Source organism: Chiloscyllium plagiosum, unplaced genomic scaffold (genome assembly GCF_037043375.1).
Source record: "Chiloscyllium plagiosum isolate Xiang-an unplaced genomic scaffold, Cpla_swu_hap1 HiC_scaffold_13, whole genome shotgun sequence".
In the NCBI taxonomy this organism is placed as follows: Eukaryota; Metazoa; Chordata; class Chondrichthyes; order Orectolobiformes; family Hemiscylliidae; genus Chiloscyllium; species Chiloscyllium plagiosum.
Genome location: NW_028270151.1, coordinates 1,139,682 through 1,159,828, shown reverse-complemented (window position 1 = coordinate 1,159,828; position 20,147 = coordinate 1,139,682). Strand labels below are relative to the sequence as shown.

General features: G+C 39.8%; 1 protein-coding gene across 7 annotated transcripts in view; it reads left to right on the top strand.

The window, feature by feature from the left end:
- mecom (MDS1 and EVI1 complex locus) overlaps positions 1–20,147 on the top strand; it is a 1,207,227-nt gene that overhangs the window by 402,886 nt on the left and 784,194 nt on the right. For all 7 annotated transcript variants that reach the window (XM_043702880.2, XM_043702877.2, XM_043702876.2 and 4 more), the window contains exon 3: positions 4,148–4,485. In XM_043702880.2, coding sequence (XP_043558815.1) covers positions 4,148–4,485 — 338 coding nt within the window. The remainder of the gene's footprint in view (positions 1–4,147; positions 4,486–20,147) is intronic.

The following is a 20,147-nucleotide window of genomic DNA, read 5'->3' as shown; positions in this document are numbered from 1 at the left end:
GACCAGGTTGTGCGTTTTCACTGTTCTTGCAGCGCTAAAACAGTGGAACTGGCACTGGTTCATGAAAAAAATGTTTGAGATTTTTATTAGCTTGTTTATAATCACATGATCCAACAATGTAAACTGAACTGAAGAATATCACTACCTGTATACAATAACATGCTCTTATAGGAGTTTACCAAGTATTTTGTTGTGAGTCAGTCTCCTTATAGTTCCCAGTTCTAGATCTTCTAAAATAAATCTTTTTTATTTTTGGAGGTAATCTTACTAAAAGTATTTAAGGAAACCACACGGAAAAAACAAAAAGAATGTAATATCTTGCGGTAAATATTTCTTCATATTGGTGAGATTAGATAAACCACAACTTGCATTTAGACTCTCCTGTCACAGACCAGCATGATAGGTTAATGTCCAAATAGTTGAATGTGTGTGTTACAGAGTTGCTGGGAGCTAGTTGTCAAGATTAATGAAACTGAAAAGTAAAAGATTGGCGAATGCTGGAATTCTGAAACAAACATAGAAACTGTTGGAAAATCTCAATAGTTCTGGCAGCATCTCTGGAGAGAAAGCAGAGTTTACATGCTGAAGAAGGGTCACTGGAACTGAGACGTTATTTCTGCTTTCTCTTCACAAATGCTGCTTGATCTTCTGAGGGTTTTCAAGCAATTTCTGTATTTGCTAATGAAACACAGTTGGGCTCAGCAGAAAAGGATAGATTTCTAGATCCATTCATTTTAAACAAGAGTGACATCTTTAAAAATGTGCATATTAGAGAGAGGGAAGTGCTGGATGTCTTGAAACGCATAAAAGTGGATAAATCCCCAGGACCTGATCAGGTGTACCCAAGAATTCTGTGGGAAGCTAGAGAAGTGATTGCTGGGCCTCTTGCTGAGATATTTGTATCATCGATAGACACAGGTGAGGTGCCGGAAGACTGGAGGTTGGCTAACGTGGTGCCATTATTTAAGAAAGGTGGTAAGGACAAGCCAGGGAACTATAGACCAGTGAGCCTGATGTCAGTGGTAGGCAGGTTGTTGGAGGGAATCCTGGGGTCAGGATGTACATGTATTTGGAAAGGCAAGGACTGATTAGGGATAGTCAACATGGCTTTATGTATGGGAAATCATGTCTCACAAATTTGATTGAGTTTTTTTGAAGAAGTAACAAAAAGGATTGATGAGGGAAGAGTGGTAGATGTGATCTATATGGATTTCAGTAAGGTGTTCGGCAAGGTTCCCCATGGGAGATTGATTAGCAAGATTAGATCTTACGGAATACAGGGAGAACTAGCCATTTGGATACAGAACTGGCGCAAAATTAGAAGACAGAGGATGGTGGTGGAGGGTTGTTTTTCACACTGGAGGCCTGTGGCCATTGGAGTATCACAAGGATCTGTGCTGGGTCCACTACGTTTCATCATTTATATAAATGATTTGGATGTGAGCATAAGAGGTATAGTTAGTAAGTTTGCAGAAGACACAAAAATTGGTGGTATAGTGGACAGTGAAGAAGGTTACCTCAGATTACAACAGGATCTGGACCAGATGGGTCAATGGACTGAGAAGTAGCAGATGGAGTTTAATTTAGATAAAAGTGAGGTGCTGCATTTTGAGAAAGCAAATCTTAGCAGGACTTATACGCTTAATGGTGAGGTCCTAGGGAGTGTTGCTGAACAAAGAGACCTTGGAGTGCAGGTTCATAGCTCCTTGAAAGTGGAGTCGCAGGTAGATAGGATAGTGAAGAAGGTGTTTGGTATGCTTTCCTTTATTGGTCAGAGTATTGAGTACAGGAGTTGGGAGGTCATATTGCGGCTGTACAGGACATTGACACTGTTGGGATATTGCGTGAAATTCTGATCTCCTTCCTAGCGGAAGGATGTTGTGAAACCTGAAATGGTTCAGAAAAGATTTACAAAGATGTTTCCAGGGTTGGAGGATCTGAGCTACAGGGAGAGGCTGAACAGGCTGGGGCTGTTTTCCCTGGAGCGTCGGAGGCTGAGGGGTGACCTTGTAGAGGTTTACAAAATTATGAGGGGCATGGATAGGATAAATAGACAAAGTCTTTTCCCTGGGATCGGGGAGTCCAGAACTAGAGGGCATAGGTTTAGGGTGAGAGGGGAAAGATATAAAAGAGACCTAAGGGCAATTTTTTCACGCAGAGGGTGGTACGTGTATGGAATGAGCTGCCAGAGAATGTGGTGGAGGCTGGTACAATTGCAACATTTAAAAGGCATCTGGATGGTATGTGAATAGGAAGGGTTTGGAGAGATACGGGCCGGGTACTGGCAAGTGGGACTAGATTGGGTTGGGATATCTGGTTGGCATGGACAGGTTGGACCGAAGGGTCTGTTTCCGTGCTGTATATCTCTATGACTCTCTGACTATGAGCTGCTTCTTCACCAAACTGCTGGTTTGAGTATTCTTTAGAAATGGAATCTGTAATTCTAGTGAAGGAGTGGAGTGATGAAGGAATACAGAGAGGAACAGTCATGCTTTGCAGAATGGGAGACAGTGGTGAAGACCTGACACGTTGCATTGATCACTTCTTCATCCTGACTGGTGTCATAACAGTACACCTGTGTTGATCAAGGGACATTAAACTGAAGCAAAGAATAGGGGAATAATTTATAAATCAGGGAGGTATAAGTTTGAAACAATGGGTATCAAAAAGTGTTGTGGTAAGTTGGAGCTTTAAGTATTGTTATTTGAGTAGCCGTGAAACCGACACAAGGGGAAGGTTCTATTTGCATTAGATGTCATAAAAACATAAAACCATTCCCAATGAATGAGTTTTTAATTGTGTTACAATCATTACACAGTTAAAATTTTCCTCTGTTCACATGTTTGAAAGCACAATTTCAGAGAAATGTTGGATAAATGAGACTTAGCTGCATTGTCTCATAACAGGAAGAAGGGGTATGGATGACATTCACCCTGAGAATAGAGTTGTGAATTTAGACCTTTAAATTATACATTGGGAGCAGCAGCTGATAGCACTTGTAGGTCACTGGGGCCATTGATGACACTGTGACAGCGATGATGACTTACACTGATTTCTATATCTTCACTGTCACAAACCAAACCTATGGGGTATCTAGTACAAAAGATTTATATCTTCAGTGCACAGAGTTGAAATTAGGTGAAATATGTGAGAGAATTAGCTGTGGCATTTTTAGCAGCACAATTGGCAAAGAAACTGCCCCTTAAACAAACAGGACTGCCTTGTGCTAAATGATAATTAGGCATTGCATTAGATTGTATATTTTTATCTGTATAGGATTTCAAAAAGTCTCAATAATTTTGAATAATACCTAACAGTATGATCATATGAATCCTATTCTGTGTGAAACTTCCAGGTAAGTAGTCTGCAAAAAAATTCTTTTGGAGTTGGTTAGTTTTTGCTATGAATGGACAGAGAAAAATAAGGGGATGATCACCTCGGACAATTTATTCAAGTTGTGATTTTGAACATTTTAATAAATACTTTCTGAGATTAGACAGCTGAAAAAATGGTTAAAAATTAAGGAGAAAATATTTGAGCTCTTTATTCAGTCAGTTAATATAAGATGCTATCAACATAAAGTTGACAATATCACTATGGGACTCACTTATATTCCTGATAAATAATATATGCTTCTATAATATATATATATTACACATACATTAAAGCTTAGATTGTTATACTGTGGTATCAATTAATAATTTATGAATGATTTTTTTCAGGAATGAATCTGAAACATGACAGGCCAGACTTTTCTTTTTCCTTTTTCTGCTGGTACTGGCAAATTTGGTCAATTTCACATCAGCTTTCTTCCTCCATTTCTCCCAGTTTAAATTCCCAGAGTGACTCATTCATGTTTCACTGTCGATGTCTGTTGACACCCAGAGTAATTTTCATTCTCTACCCTTTTCCCAGGCTTCCTCTGCTACCCTGAATGACCCCAATTTTTCACTTCAGTCCCATGTTTCTATTGATATTCAGTGACCTCAATTCCCTAATGTTGCTTGAGATTACCACGACTATCTAAATTGACTGCAATATCCTCACTTTCACTCCAGATTCTGTGAAATATCAATCATAATTTTTACTGTGATCTTTTGGTTTGCAATCTCCAACTTGTTCATTTCTGCTTTATCTTTCTAATTAGGTGATGACAGCCTGTATGATGGGTATTCTGCAATTCTACCAGTGGAGGAGCCTAATGCTGATGATGAGACAGGGCCTCTGTCCCTCAGCGCACATGATCTTTCCTCACCTGCTACATCTAATGAAGACTTCACACCTAAGGAGGGCTCTCCCTACAAAGCTGCCATCTACATTCCTGACGATATTCCCATTCCACCAGAATTTGAACTCCGTGAGTCAAGCATTCCAGGTGCCGGGTTAGGAATATGGACTAAAAGAGAGCTTGAAGTAGGTGAAAAACTTGGTCCTTACGTTGGGGAAGAGCTATCAAGCTTGAAGGATCCTTCTCACGGCTGGGAAGTAAGCACACGTTTTAATTTCTATGTGTTTCAAATGCCAATACTCGTCCAGAGCAGCTTGTGTTATTTGGAAAATGTTTCTGATTTGGACTTTGACTCTCTTGCAGGGATATTTTTTAAACCATCATGTGTCTAATTTTTAAAAATGTGTTTATTCTCTTATCATACTGAGAAGTCATGTCCCATTGCTGACAAAGTATAATGTATAGTTGGTGAGTTGATGGCTTGTAGGGTTGTTTGACTTTCCATATATTGAGGTAAATTTTCTATTCATCACTTTGATGTAGGACTAACATTGCAAATCATCGTGAAGCTCTTATCATAATTTTCTAATTGACCTTCCATTGAAATCAGTGGAAATAAAGTCAGGACATTTACATTGTCAGCAGCTGATTTGCAATCTCAGGTAGTGAGTGAAATATTTACCTGAGTGCGAGATAGTGCAAATGATAATTACTCCCACCTTTAATGGGAGCTTCTTGGTAGAAATAGTTTTTGGGACAAACACACTCCAAAAACTCTACTTTCACAAAATCTTGTTCACTCTAACAATGAAGTGGTGCTTTTCTCAATCTGTTGCAGCACCATTCATTTCAACATATTGCCTCCTTGTTAAATTTTTCTTGTTTATATTGAGTGTATTTATCAAAGATGAGCAATATCTGTGAAGAAACAAAACTATTGACTGGTGGTTGGTACAGAATTGTATGACAATTGATTTATGCCAGCAATTGTAGAAGTATATGACCATGTATTGAACTCCTGGTATTATGGCAATCAGTCTGTTTATGGTTAATGTACTATGACTAGTTAAATAGTAATAATACCCTGAGATATAAGTAGCAACCGACATACTGAGCAACGCAGCCCAATAGCAACACAAAGTGTAGTTGTGGGGCAGAGGAGTAACAATCTTCTCTGGTCATTACTAGCATTGTCAAAGTAGCAAAATAATTCTTATTTTTATTATTTCTGGCAAAATTAGGCATTAATTCAAAAAAGAATGAATTTGGAAATTAATTCAAAAGCAGATAAAGCTTTTGTGATGAGTTAGATTTTTAGTTGATCAATAAGATACAAAACCTGAAATGACTTCCAGACTACTCGACCTCTTGGCAACATGGTAGCCCACAAACCTACCAACACACTTAAAAAGTGGCCAATGAACTTAAAAGACCTATACTAACAACAAACAAAACAAATGTCATTTATAAAATACCTTGCAAGGCCTGTAACAAATACTACATCAGACGAATAGGCAGAAAACTAGCCACCAGAATAGATGAACATCAACTAGCCACAAAAAGCCATGGCACACTCTCACTAGTATCCTTACATATAGAAGAATAAGGACACCACTTCGACTGGGACAACACATCCATCCTCAGACAAGGCAAACAGACACACACAGGAGAATTTCTCGAAGCATGACATTTCAACCAGAACTCTATCAATAAACACATCAATTTGGACCCCATCTACCAACCTCTGAGAAAAAGAACCGGAAATGATATCACCCACAAAAAGAAACCTGAAGACATAAGTAGAAAGTGGGCTACACCACCAGTGCTTCATCCAGAGGCTCACCGATGATGTTACCTAGTATGGTGACTAAACATCTGAAAAAGAACCTTCCAACTCAGCAAGCAAAACTACATCCATATACAAAACCGTCCACTGGTTAGAAAATCATTAGGCTTTCCTTGGATGTGATGTTCTGTAATGGACAGTCTATGTGCAAGTTCCATTTCCATCTGGATGGCTACATCCTGCTTCATTTATATTATCACTCACACATCATAAACACAACAGGCATTATTTTGCAGACCCTTAATGCCTTACATTTCTCTTAAAATGCTGCAAAATAATTTCATAATATGTTATTGTCAATCTGGCAATAATATTATTCAGCAATGGGGACTCGGTTAGAGTTTCATTTTTAACAATCATTATTAATTTGAAGGCTGTAATGAATGTGCACTGTAAAGATAAATAATACCATAGACAAGTAATTTAATGGAAGTTTTATAAAACTCCTGAATAGCCCCTCAAAGCAATCTCATACTGAATAAATTATATTCTCTAACCATCCACTCATCTCAACTTCTCATTGTTCTATCAGCAAAACATACCTCCCCAGCATCATCTCCAAGAATGAGCGAGATTTCATGTGTGAAGCTCCCAGACCTGGTGATGATTACACAGTATGGACATGCATGTCAGAGAATAAGTTGCCAGAACTGTATAATGATTCAGCATCACTTTTCTTGTCATTTCAAATGATCATAATTTCTGCATTATATTGCATTGCGTTAACGTCCATGTAATTCTTGTAAAGATAAAGGCTGAAGATGAAATTCTATCGCATTTTGAACAATACATAGTAAAGTATATCCAAGGAAAAACGTACTTTTGCACTTTAACACTGCATTCTGACAGACTAGATACCCTTCTTGTTACTTCAGTAAGTGAACAGCTGTAACGGATGTAGGAGTGCTTGAGAAGAAAACATATGAAATGTTGCATCTCCATTGTCAGTATTTCTGTTAACGTGAGCAGTCACTGAGACACAGGCACTGCAGCCAAACAAACATTCAGAACTGGAAGAAGCAATGCAGGGACTAAAATGAATACTTGGGCTCCTTGTCTTCAAGCATTATGCTGTCATAATGATCTCACATGTTTGTGACAAAGTATTATGATATGTTCAACATCACCTAATTTTTTGAAACCAAATAATAAATTGTTTGGCAAACACATAAAACTCTTAAGTTGTGAAGGGTGGTTACAACAATATCAAACAATAAAATAACCTCGAAGTAAGGTGGATGCATTTATATTGCGAGGACGTACCTACTAATCATTTTAAAGCCCGGTGATGTTGTTTTCACAAAGTAACGCTGATGTGATGCAGGCCATCGCATGGTATGTTGGCAAGACATTAACAAAACAAAGGTGCATCAATATGCTATTACTGAAACCTCTTTAGCTAATTATGATTAGTTTGAAATAGCTGCAGAGGTCACAGTGGGATTGTATATAATTTAATTTCTCAGTGAATTTAACTCTTTAGTTTAAAATGCTAAAAGTAATCACAATTTGATATATCAATCTAAACTAATCACCTGATTCAATCTAAAGTCAAATGATTTAGATAAATTTAAACAGAAATTTGAACAAAAGCCAAGATCTGACATTTGACTTTTGAATAAACACTCAGAGGTTTTCTTTCTTTATCCATCTTTCGACATCTATCATATATCTTTCTATATCTTTCTTTTTATACCTATCATTCCATATCTATCTTTCTATATCTATCTTTTTCTCAATATTTCTCACCGGAGAGACAATGCTGATGTACAGAATTGATTGGAACTGTGTGTGGAATGTTTCTGTACCTCAATCGTACAGTGCTCATCTTTTCTTTTAATAATTCCATAACTTGGCAGTATTTAAATATGAACTGTCCAAATCTGTGTCAGCCTTCAATGGCCAAGCTGCAATTCCTAAGATACTTTGAAACTATTTAAGTGCTTGACTGGACCAGGAATCAAACTCTGAAAAGAAAGTTGCTTGAGATGAGTGGCAGGAATGACAAGCAGTAAATAAGCAGAAAACAGACTGAAGTTTGAAAATGAAAATGGAAAATATGACCCGACAGGGAATCACTTGAATGAGATTAGAGTGCACTCGCCCTACTCTGGAGTCATGTCATAAATTTAAGCTTTTATCTAATTTTTAAGGCCAGCGCAAAGCATTATCTAATCAGGTATTGGTTAGTTGAAGTACAAATCGAACAAGGAGGGGTCACAAGAAGAGAGCAAAGGTCAAACCTTTTTGCAGTTTGTCACCAGGGTTTTGCTGTGAACCTGCTGAGATCCCAGTCCAAGTGCCCAGAGAAGAACTGATTGTGAAGGAAAGGAATTGACCACATCTTAATCAACAAGAAAGCAAAGAAATTCTCTAATAACCACAGTCACTTGTTTATCTGCTAAATTCATTGGAAAAAAAACTCAGATCCTGTTAAATGCTGTCAAGATGCAATGGGCTATTTTGGTAAAGGTCATTGGTCTCAATAATAGGTTTACCTTCTATCAGCATTTCTAATCTTATCTCAGGCCCTATGTTCCATATTGATTTATCTCATTGTTTGCCAACTCTGAACATCCTAACTGTTACAATATCTGTTAGAGATGCACATGGGCTTGGTCTGAACTAACAGAACCACTGAGATTTTGAACAGAGGTTCACACAAATAAGAAATCCGCACTCTCAAAGATGCCTGCAGAAAGGTGGCAAATGGCAGAATGACAGAAAAACACCAGCTAAAGTATTCAACACAAAAGAGAATTAGATGTAAGCAACATAAAAAGGAAGTCGACAATTGAGTGATTTGCAAAAAAAACTAAATAACAGATATTTATGAATTATTGTGAATATGTTTATACTTGAGTTCGAATCCCAAGTCTTTTAGCATAGGCTTTCACTAGGCAGTACCTAGTTACAATATGACAGTGAAAGACCTTGTTTATTCTGCCTGTTTCAAACCAGGTCAGGGCAGAGCTCAGTGTAAAGGTACCTCAAGTCTGCACCAACATTTGAAGTTTGAAGGGCTGAATTGTTATCCCATAGCTGTATCACGGGAACCAGCTTGGCACACCCATTCTCGGGAAAAGTATATAAAGGCAGGATTTCCATTTTGGACGTGGTGGACAGGGAAGGATGAAAGCTGGAATCAGGTGCATGGTCCCTGAAATAATATTCAGAGGCAGCCTCGGTAAGGTTTTGTGTCAGGCTGATGAAAAGACTAACCTCACTACACTGGGATATCATCCCATTTAGAGAGTTATAGAGATGTACAGCACAGAAACAGACCCTTCGGTCCAACTAATCCATGCCAACATCGTCAAAAAAAATAATAATACAAGAAAACCGTCCTCTGGTTCCTATCTTTCTAACTCCCTTAGCTCTTAATACTCCTCTTGTACTTTCCAAATCAGCTCATGCCATCTCATTCTCCATCCAATTATGCGTCCATTTCAAATATGCTTTTCTAGCCAAACCCAATGCCCTCTCATATCCTCCATGCATGATTTTACCCTCTATCCCCCTACTATCCACGCTAATCTTTGGCTCTCCAACCACCCCCAGTAGCCACATGACACCCCACCCCAGGTCGATACATGGCTCCTCAACGTATCCATTATGCACTCTATATAAAACCAATCAACCCATGTCATTCATTTATAACTTTGTGACAAAAGAAGTCTTTTTATTACAGCCGATAACAGTGTCAGTCGATCAGCCCTTTACAATAACAACTGCAGAAACTGTAAGCACTCAGCATTTCTTTATTTTGTGTAGATAAGCAATGCGCCATTAAGAATTAGATATAAGAGAAACATTAGATCACAAAACAACATTTTCCCTTAAGTACAACTGTTTCAAAAGACAAGTAGCTGCCTTAGGATCTTAGTCAAGCATGTATGGCTTGAGATTCCTATTTAAAATTGTCAAAAAAGAAAGAGGAGAGACATTATTTCACAAGAACGAGTGTTGGAATTTGGAATGTGGATGCTGTTAGGGAATAAGAGATTGCATCTTTTAAATAAAAGTAGATTTGAAGCCTTTATCATTGATCATTTCTCTAGTTCCTGGCTGACAAATTATTTTCATCACTTTTATATCACAATGTTTATCAGGGTGTAGAGATTGAGTGTAGGAGTCCAGAGTCCTATTTAATGACTAACAGAAGCATCAAGGTGCGTGCCAAAACATCTGAAGTTAGGAACATTACTGCGCTTTTGAGAGAAATCCTGGAGTTTTTGTATGATATAAACACTGCTGCCAAAATGTTCCAATTCAGGATTACATACACAGACATGCTCACACTCACACTCATTCACACATAAATGGACAACACTTTAGAAATGAGAATAGGAGGAATTTCATCCCCCAGAGAGTGGTTAATCTGAGGAACTCACTATCATGGAGGGGTGTGGAGGCCCATTCATTGAGCATAATAAGACAGAAATAGATGGGTTCTTGATTAGTTAGGGGATCAAGGGGATGAAGGGTGATGAGGAGGAAAGCAGAAGTTGAGAAACACATCAGCCATAGTTGAATGGTGGGGCAGATTTGATGGGTTGAATGGCCATATTCTGCTCCTATATCTTATGGTCTTGTCTCATTCACTGATTCACTCACACTTTCTCTTTCACTCTCTATTTCTCACTCACACACATGCACACGCACACGCAAGCGCACACACACATGAAATTGAGTGAATTCAGCAGATGTGTAATTCTTAGAAGAGTCATACAGATTATCCTATGAGTTTTGTGAATAGTGCAGGATGCAATATTAAGTGGATACCAGTAATATTCATATTGGTGGTGATGTACTTAATTTGTCAATTCTTGGCTTCTCAGTGAGCTGACAGGTTTTTGTCTTGGTTCCTTTCTGATTGTGACTTCACTGGTTCACCTGTCCTCCAGCACTCAAGCTGAGAGAGTGTCTGATGTTCTTCTGGGCAGCGTACGGGTGTTGGACGGTGAGAGGCAATGGCTCAATGGTATTATCACTAAGCTATTAATCCATGGACCCAGATAGTTTTCTAAAGACACAGCTTTGAAGCCTTCCATGGCAGATGGTAGAATTTGAATTCAATAAAAAATTTAAAATTAAGAGTCTGATGATCACAATGAAATCATGGTCGATTGTCAGGAAAAATCCATCTGATTCACTAATGTCCTTTAAGGAAGGTAACGGCCATCCGTACCTGGCCTGGTCTATAGTTGACTCCAGATGTACAGCAATGTGGATGACTCAGAATAGCCCTCTGGTCAATAAATGCTGGCTCAGCCAGCGATACCCACATCCAGTGAATAGACAGTCCTCAAGCTGTCACCTTCACTCATGTATCAGGCTCTTGAGCTCACTATCACACACAAATCAAGAGTTGTGGTTGGTTCAACCCCTTTGTTGTATATTGCTGCAAGGGTAAAATACCAGCATGGCTACATGTTTGAGACATAATGCACAGGAGATGACGTTCTGCTGCGAGAGGAAGGCAACCCCTCATTATTTATTCCTTTCAAGTCACTCTGTTTGATGCTTCCTTGACACACTACAGGTGTGACATTCCATGAGCTCACACTGAGCTTTGCCAGAAAGCCAAGGAATTTACATCTGCAGTCATCTTTAACAGACTTTGGCTGTAATGAAAACACCATAAATAAGCTGGAATTAAAATCCATCATCATGGCAATGCCACCTGCATAAAACAGGTGTTGAGCTTCCAAATGGATAATTGGCGTCTGTGCATTAGGTGTAGGGCATGGATTAAAAAGTTGAGATAGAAGCTTTCCTGAGAGCAAGAGGGCAACCACTACATCATGATGTAGTTTTGGTGAATATTACAGATTCAGTTGAGGGGAGGCCAGACACATATGTGACAGGTAAAAGGATAGAAGATAATGATGATGGCGGTAGATGAGGAAAGATAGGAGGGACCTTGAGTGCAGCTTGGATTGATTGTACTAATTGGCCTGTTTTCTTGCTGTGTATTGTGTAAGTTTTATTACCTTCGCATGTCTAAAGTGGTGGAATGAATACTGTGGATGACAGAGACAGAGTGAGACAGAAGACAGAAATTTACCTGTGCTCCATTTCAGCTCTCCTGCTTTTTGTTAGTTTTCTTATGTCCCCAATTTAAATATAAAGTAGTGTAGTATGTGCAAAGAGACGTGCAAACATGGTGGGAGAAGCTACCCCAGGAGGCTGTTCATCACAGCCACAACTTCCCTTCCCAAATTTAATGTTATTGACATCAGAGTTATTGGTGGCACAAAGGTTCCACATTTAAATTACTCTTGTTAATATTTCATGTCAAATCACTTTCATTTGATTCGTGTATGTATCGTCATCGTTTGTTGGGACTTGGTCAGCGAACTAAATGTTCTGCATGCCTTGTCATTGGCAGATGTTTCTAGTCAGCATACATCAATGGTTATAGGACAGATAGGGTCTTTACTGTAAAAGAAAGTATATGTATTTTTGTGCTCGCTCCTCACTAAATATTTGCATTAACATCCAGTGTTGTCCTGACCACTCTGTGAGGCAAATTCATGTAGCCCTCCTCCTGTGGTTTGCAACAGATATTGCACATGATCACATTCAGCGGGGATAATTAAAAAGTAGTTGGTGAACTTAAATCCTGTGAGAACTCTGCCAATCAACTACTTGTTGCATGCAAATCTGTTACACACAGAAAACCTCACCAACAGCACAGTTTCCAAGCCTCTGCATACAAACCTCTGGGTTCATCTCGAAACTTGAAGCCACCATCAGGAAATTCCAGCTCCAGACTCATTAGGTTCCCTCATCCCTGATCACCACCTTTCCTCCTTTTGCAAGTCCCATGAAATCCCCCCCTCGAAGACTGAAAGAGCAGCAATGTTGTAACTGGTTATGATGATATTGCTCTGTTAGTCTGAAAGTCTTCAACTAATCAGAATGATTTCAAATTAAGATTTAAATTGCCTTTAAAGGAAATGCACAGTGATTGTACAGGTAACTTTACAGTGCCAAATGGAAGGTTAATTCAATCTGAGACAGGTTGAAAGAGGTAACCTCAATACTTTACAGGGTACTGTTAATTAAAATAATAATGTGATAGTACAATGGTGCTGTTATTGTGAATCAGCATCTCTTCTGACTATCATGTCAGCAGAACATTACAGAAATTAAATGAAATATCTGTTTACTACTTTGATATAACTGAACTCAACTTCAAATACCGAATCTTCGAGGAGAAAGTGAGGACTGCAGATGCTGGAAATCAGAGCTGAAAATGTATTGCTGGAAAAGCGCAGCAGGTCAGGCAGCATCCAAGGAACAGGAGAATCGACGTTTCGGGCATCGAAGAAGGGCTTATGCCCGAAACGTCGATTCTCCTGTTCCTTGGATGCTGCCTGACCTGCTGCGCTTTTCCAGCAACACATTTTCAGTTCAAATACCGAATCAGCAACATGTGTATGCTAGCATTTTCACTCCATCGTTTCTTTGCTAAATATCTCAATGTGTTTAGTATTCAGTTGTCAGCCTGTTACTTTGCTTATAACTCACTATCCAAGGAATGAAAATGACTTTTTAAATTTTTTTATAGATGCTTTAATTTATGGTAACTTTACTTCAATGCACTTAGAGCAGTTATGAGACATTGGTCCCATGAGAGGAAGAGGAGAGATAAATATATTTTGGTCTAAAGGAGGAGGAAGAAAGATAAGAACTCCAAAAGTCTTCAATATGTTTAATTGCTGCTCTGACAGCCAGCCATAACTCTTTCCATTAAGTAAATATGTTGTAAAAAATGTATTATGAAATGCCACATTATTCAAGGAGGACTCTTCCAGGCACTAAACACAGTAGATGCCATTAACACAAACTGTCAATATGCCACCAACACTGGGGCCTGTAAAATTAAATTGATTTGGTAAATGTAAGCAAGATAGATCTGTTTGCTTTCATCATCAATTTCAGATGGGAGAACAGGTGATGTCACCAACCTGGGAGTGATAAAGATGATGGGCCATCTGGAAACTGGGCAGATCGATGGTCGCTGTGTTGGGGATACATGGTGATATTGTACTGGCTGGCCACAAGGGATACCAGCATTAACAACTTTTCAATAATGTGTTGATAAATTTCTCTACTTTAATAATACAGAAATGGTGAGTTATTACTCTGATTGCCAATATAAATAATCTGAGTTTCAGCTGTTGAAGCATTTATTCTGGCAGGATTTACTTTAATAATACACAATAATAACGGATCATTCAGAATTGTCAACATATTTCAGAAGGTACAATATGTACTTTCTAGGGAAGGACTCCTCCCCCAACTAGAGGGGAAAAATAAATATATTGTCATGCATTTGTATAATTACTGCAGCAATGTCTCACAACAGGGACTCCAGCCATGAACAGAATATCAGAAATGGTGAATTTCTATCTGAAGTTGTAGTTAATGTGGTCAAAAGTCAAAAGGTCTTGATTGGATTATTTATTGATAAACTGTACATTTCACTGGGTGCTTTCGTAATATGTCACATTTTAGAACACACGGGGAAAGGTGTTTTTGGCCAGATGTATTTGCAGTAAATTGAAGCCGGAGAGGAAAGTTGCAAAAATTCGGCAGAGATTCAAAATTGATTCCTGAAGAAGGGCTTATGCCCGAAACGTCGATTCTCCTGTTCCCTGGATGCTGCCTGACCTGCTGCGCTTTTCCAGCAACACATTTTCAGCCCACATTTTAGAACAGCATTGCCAATTTTGAATCTCTGCCGAATTTTTGCAATTTTCCTCTCCTGCTTCAATTTACTGCAAATACATCTGGCCAAAAACACCTTTCCCCGTGTGTGACATTTTGGCCTCTGTAGTTTACTCTTAATACCTTGTTCACTTTCCTCACTATGGAAATTAATAACCTGTAGTGAAGTAGCACCATTCACAGAGTCCTAAGTCCCAAGGATATCCAGAGGAAGAGGAAAAGAAACACATGCTTCAACTTAAGCAGAAGAAAATAAAGAGGATCTGATCAAAAAGCTGTTGCCTTTAGAGAATGTTAAGAATTAAGGAGAGGCAAACGTATTTAGGTCTGAATTTTTGTATCTGGTCTGGAGCCCAGGATTGGGACATTTCCTAGCTCTAGGAGATGACCCAGGACAAATTGAAGTTGGAATGTTCATTCTGACCTGGCAGAATTCCTTGAAGTTAGGCAGGGTGACCCCAGAGAAAATGAGGAGGGGGAGTGCCGGATACAGAATTGTGCTGGAGTGAAGAAAGAACAAAGAACAAAGGAAAGTTACAGCTCAGGAACAGGCCCTTTGGCCCTCCAAGCCTGAGTCGATCCAATTCCACTGGCTAAACCTATCGTCCAATTCCTAAGCATTTGTATCTCTCTGCTCCCCACCTACTCATGCATCTGTCCAGATGCATCTTAAATGAATCTACCATGCCTGCCTCTATCACCTCTGCTGGCAACATGTTCCAGGCACCTACCATCCTCTGTGTAAAGTACTTGCCACATGTATCCCTCTTAAACGTTTCACCTCTCACCTTGAAATTGTGACCTCTCATTATTGAATCCTTCATTCTGGGAAAAAGCTTGTCTCTATCCACCCTGTCTATACCCTTCATGATTTTGTAAACCTCAATCAGATCCCCCTCAATCTCCTTTTTCCTAATGAAAACATTTCTAATCTACTCAACCTTTCTTCATAGCTAGCACCCTCCAACCAGGCAACATCCTCGTAAATCTTCTCTGTGCTCTCTCCAAAGCGTCCACATCCTTTTGGTAATGTGTCAACTCTTGCACTGAGTCCAAACTGTAAAAAGAAAGAATACAACACAAAACATTCCCATAACTGCTCAATGCACATACCTTTCCCATCTCTGCCAACCAATGCAACTTCATGTACCCATCCCTTATAACCTTTTATACCCAATGCTAACTTGTGACCCTGTAACCATACCCAGGTCCATCAAAACCTCCATGCCAAACAAGACTACGTACCCACCCCAAAATCCCTCATACTATCAAATCCAAGAAAGGTCATCTCTATGTCCCTTTATAGCTCATTGACAACTTAGTGCCAACTGATACCAACCCTGGCTCCCATAAAGTATTCTTTGGCCTTACATGCAACATGCCAACTCATCCACTATCCACCATGGACTGACTTCATATTGAAATCAAATAATACAAAGTTCACAATTTCCCCTTCCTCAGAGATGCTAAGAAAGGAGTGAAGAAGGAGATGAGTACATCTTCAGAATCAACTCCAGTGGTATTGCACAGGCATCAGTACTGTTTGTCATTTATGTACATGATTTGGATGAGAATATAAGAGGCATACTTCGTAAGTTTGCAGGTGATCCCAAAATTGGTGGCATAGTGGACAGTGAAGAAAGTAATACAATTATGGTTGAACTCAGGGTCATGTTGTACAACGAGAGACCGAGGGGTTCAGGTATATAATTCTTTGAAATTTGCATTACAGGTAGACAGGGTGGTTAAGAAGGCATTTAGCATGCTTGCCTTCATTGCTCAGACCTTTGAATATAGGAGTTTGGACATCTATTGAAGTTGTACAGAATGTTGGTGAGACCTCTCATGCAATACTGTTCTGCTCACCCTGTTATAAGAAGAATATTATTAAACTGGAGAGGGTTCAGAAAATGTTTAGCAGAATGTTGCCGGGAATGGAGGGTTTGAGATAGAGAAACAGGCTGGATGGGCTGGGACTTTTATCACTGGAGCTTAGGAGGTTAACGGGTGACCTTATTAAAGGTGAATGACAAAAGTCTTTTCCTTCAGGTGGGGAATTCAAAATTAGGGGGTATATTGTGAAGGTGAGAGGAGAAAGATTTAAAAAGGACCTGAGGGACAACCTTTTTACATAGAGAGTAGTTCATCTGTAAAATGAATTGCCAGAGAAAGTGGTGGACAAAGGCACATTACAATGTTTAAAGAAAATTGGATAGGTTCATGAATAGGAAAGATTTGGAGGGAAATGGGCCAAGCGCAAGCAGGTGGGACTAGTTCAGTTTGGGAACATGGTCCACATGCACTGGTTGGACCGATTGGGTTTGTTTCCATGCTGGCTGACTTGATGACTCTATGATTCTATTACTCTATAACTCGCCCAATTAATTCCCATTCTCACCATCTCATCAATTATGTGTTGGGTGAAAAATGCTGGAACGTTCTTGCTTACCAGCAAAAAAAATCCTAAAAGTGACCATTTAATGACCATTTAAGGATCTCAACTCAGCAATTCCCAATTACCTGTCTTCAGGACTGAATAACTGGGGCAACGTACCTTACAGATTAGAGGTGGTCCTCTATTGGTCTCATACCAGATGTAATCAGAGGCAGGAAGAAGGAGAGGGTGTGGCCTGTCCATCTGCCCTTGCCTCCAACCCGCTGACAGAAGCCAGCCTTCAGCCCCTGAGGAGTACGCCGCACCAATTGTCTTTAAACCAAGGACCTGTTGTCCTCTGATTGATCAACAGCTTCTGGAAAGTTGGTGCACTGTTATTTGGCTTGTGATTGGGCAAGCTGGTGGTCTTCTAACAAACTGATTGGCACATGATATGGTGAGATCTCTTGGCAATGGGAGCAGTGAATTAGTTGACATCAAACTCATCCACCTCCACACAACTCACAACAGTGGAAAATTGCAGACTTCACTAAATTGACAAAAAATCTCTCTCATTTATAAAAAGAATATATTGACATTCCTTTAACTACTATTGCCAAATAACAACATGTGTTTTGTACAAGTGCATCGTTTGCCATCACAACAAATGTTGGAATTCTTAGTCCCACTTCAAAGAGTTTATAACCAGTTGATGGGCGGCACAGTGGCACAGTGGTTAGCACTGCTGCCTCACAGCGCCAGAGACCCGGGTCAATTCCCGCCTCAGGCGACTGACTGTGTGGAGTTTGCACGTTCTCCCCGTGTCTGCGTGGGTTTCCTCCGGGTGCTCCGGTTTCCTCCCACAGTCACAAAGATGTGCAGGTCAGGTGAATTGGCCGTGCTAAATTGCCCGTAGTGTTAGGTAAGGAATAAATGTAGGGGTATGGGTGGGTTTCGCTTCAGCGGGTCGGTGTGGACTTGTTGGGCCGAAGGGCCTGTTTCCACACTGTAATGTAATCTAATGTAATGTAATCTAATCATAACCACGTGAACATCTCGATCAATGGCAAACACCTGACTGTAACCATGAATGGTTGTGAAATCAGTCATGTGATCCAGTAATGGTAGCCGTCATGTAAATAGGAGAAAGTGAGGACTGCAGAGGCTGGAGCACCAGGGTTGAAAAATGTGGTGCTGGAAAAACACAGCAGGCCAGGCAGCATCCGATGAGCAGGAGAAGGATGATTCCTGAAGAAGGGCTTATGCCCAAAACGTTGATTCTCCTGCTCCTCGGATGCTGCCTGGCCTGCTGTGTTTTTCCAGCACCACATTTTTCAGACCTTGTAAATGTCAACAAACAGCATAAAATGGCAAACAATGAATCTCTCATTACACAAACAATCCTCACAAAGTTTTCAAAGGCAGGACTTTTAATTGCCTTGACTGCTTGCTCACTGACATTGAGAGTGGCTTTCGACAGATTCCTCTTCACACTTTTGACAACTCATTTCGAGAGTCCCTTTGACTCGTCATATTGAGAATTGATTTTGACAGGTCTGTTGACAGTTGAAATGAGCTTGACAGTTCATAGCTTTATGCACTTTTATAGGCATTCATATCTACACTTAACAATCCCTAAGGACTCATTACCTTCTCCAAAGGGCACCTGACCACCTGATCTCCCCAAAGGTGTCCTGTGTCCTCATATCTCCTCATCTTTCAGCATCACAGACTGAGAGGATCCTGTGTCACTTCATGTTGTAACCTCTTTACCTGCTGCTCCTGGCCTACGTGAATAAACTTTACTGTCGCAGGTATATGGTTAAGGAAGATCTGATGCATCCTCCTTAACCAACTTCCAACCAGCTCGTACATTCTGGTGCAGCTTCCTAGCCTCCACTGTGCTTTCCATTATCACTCCAACAGAAATCCCTGGCTTATCCTACTATCCTACATCTGGCTTCCCAGTGCTTCTCTAAGCTCACCAACACTGATTTCATGTGGCCTACTTTATTACAGTGAAAACACTGAAGCTTTTTAACTTCTCCATCTCCTTCAAAGGTTTCCTTTTATACCCTGTGGTCAGCTATCCTTATGATCTTCACCGAGATTAACCTTTCCCTTTCCACATGAGGATTTCTCTTTTCCCCAATTTCTGGACAGACTGTCAGCTCCAGGAATACAATTTGTTCTTGCTAATGATATAACTGATTCACCGGTAGGAGTGCTGCCTACTGTGGTTGAAAAGCCAGTGGGAAATCAGGCAACTGAACGATTGTAGGATACATATCCTGTAACTTTTCCTGACTGTATGGTAACAAAGTCACAAAGTTGCCAGTTGAAACAGGGGAGATCAAAGATTGAAATTGATTCTGGAAGCCAAATTTTGCTTTATGGACCAACTCATAATCATCAGCCATTTCAGATGATAATCTTGCCATTTTTTACTCTCTGCTCTCCCACATGAGTTCTCACTACTTCAGGAAGCGAATTTTTGAATGCCTCCAAAATAATTGTCTCTCTCAGAGCCTTGTAGGTTTGGTCTACTTTTAATGCCCTTATCCATCTATCAAAATTACTTTGTTTGATCCTATCAAACTCAATGTAGGTTTGACCAGATTCCCTCTTTAGATTCCTGAAATGTTGTTTATAGGTTTTTGGCAGAAGCACATGTGCATTTAAGATGGCTTTCTTCACCTCCTCATATGCCCTGGAATCATCATCTGACAGTGAAGTGAATACCCCATTAGCTCTACCTGCAAGTTTTGTTTGGATCAACAAAACCCACATGGTAACTGGCCACCCCATTTGTTTAACCACTGTTTCAAATGAGATGGAAAAGTCTTGCACATCCTTCTCATCAAATTTATGCAATGCTTGAACATGTTTAAAGAGTTTCTCACCAGGCCTATGGCTACTATGGGTTTGTTCATCCTCACTCTCTTCCTCACTGAGCT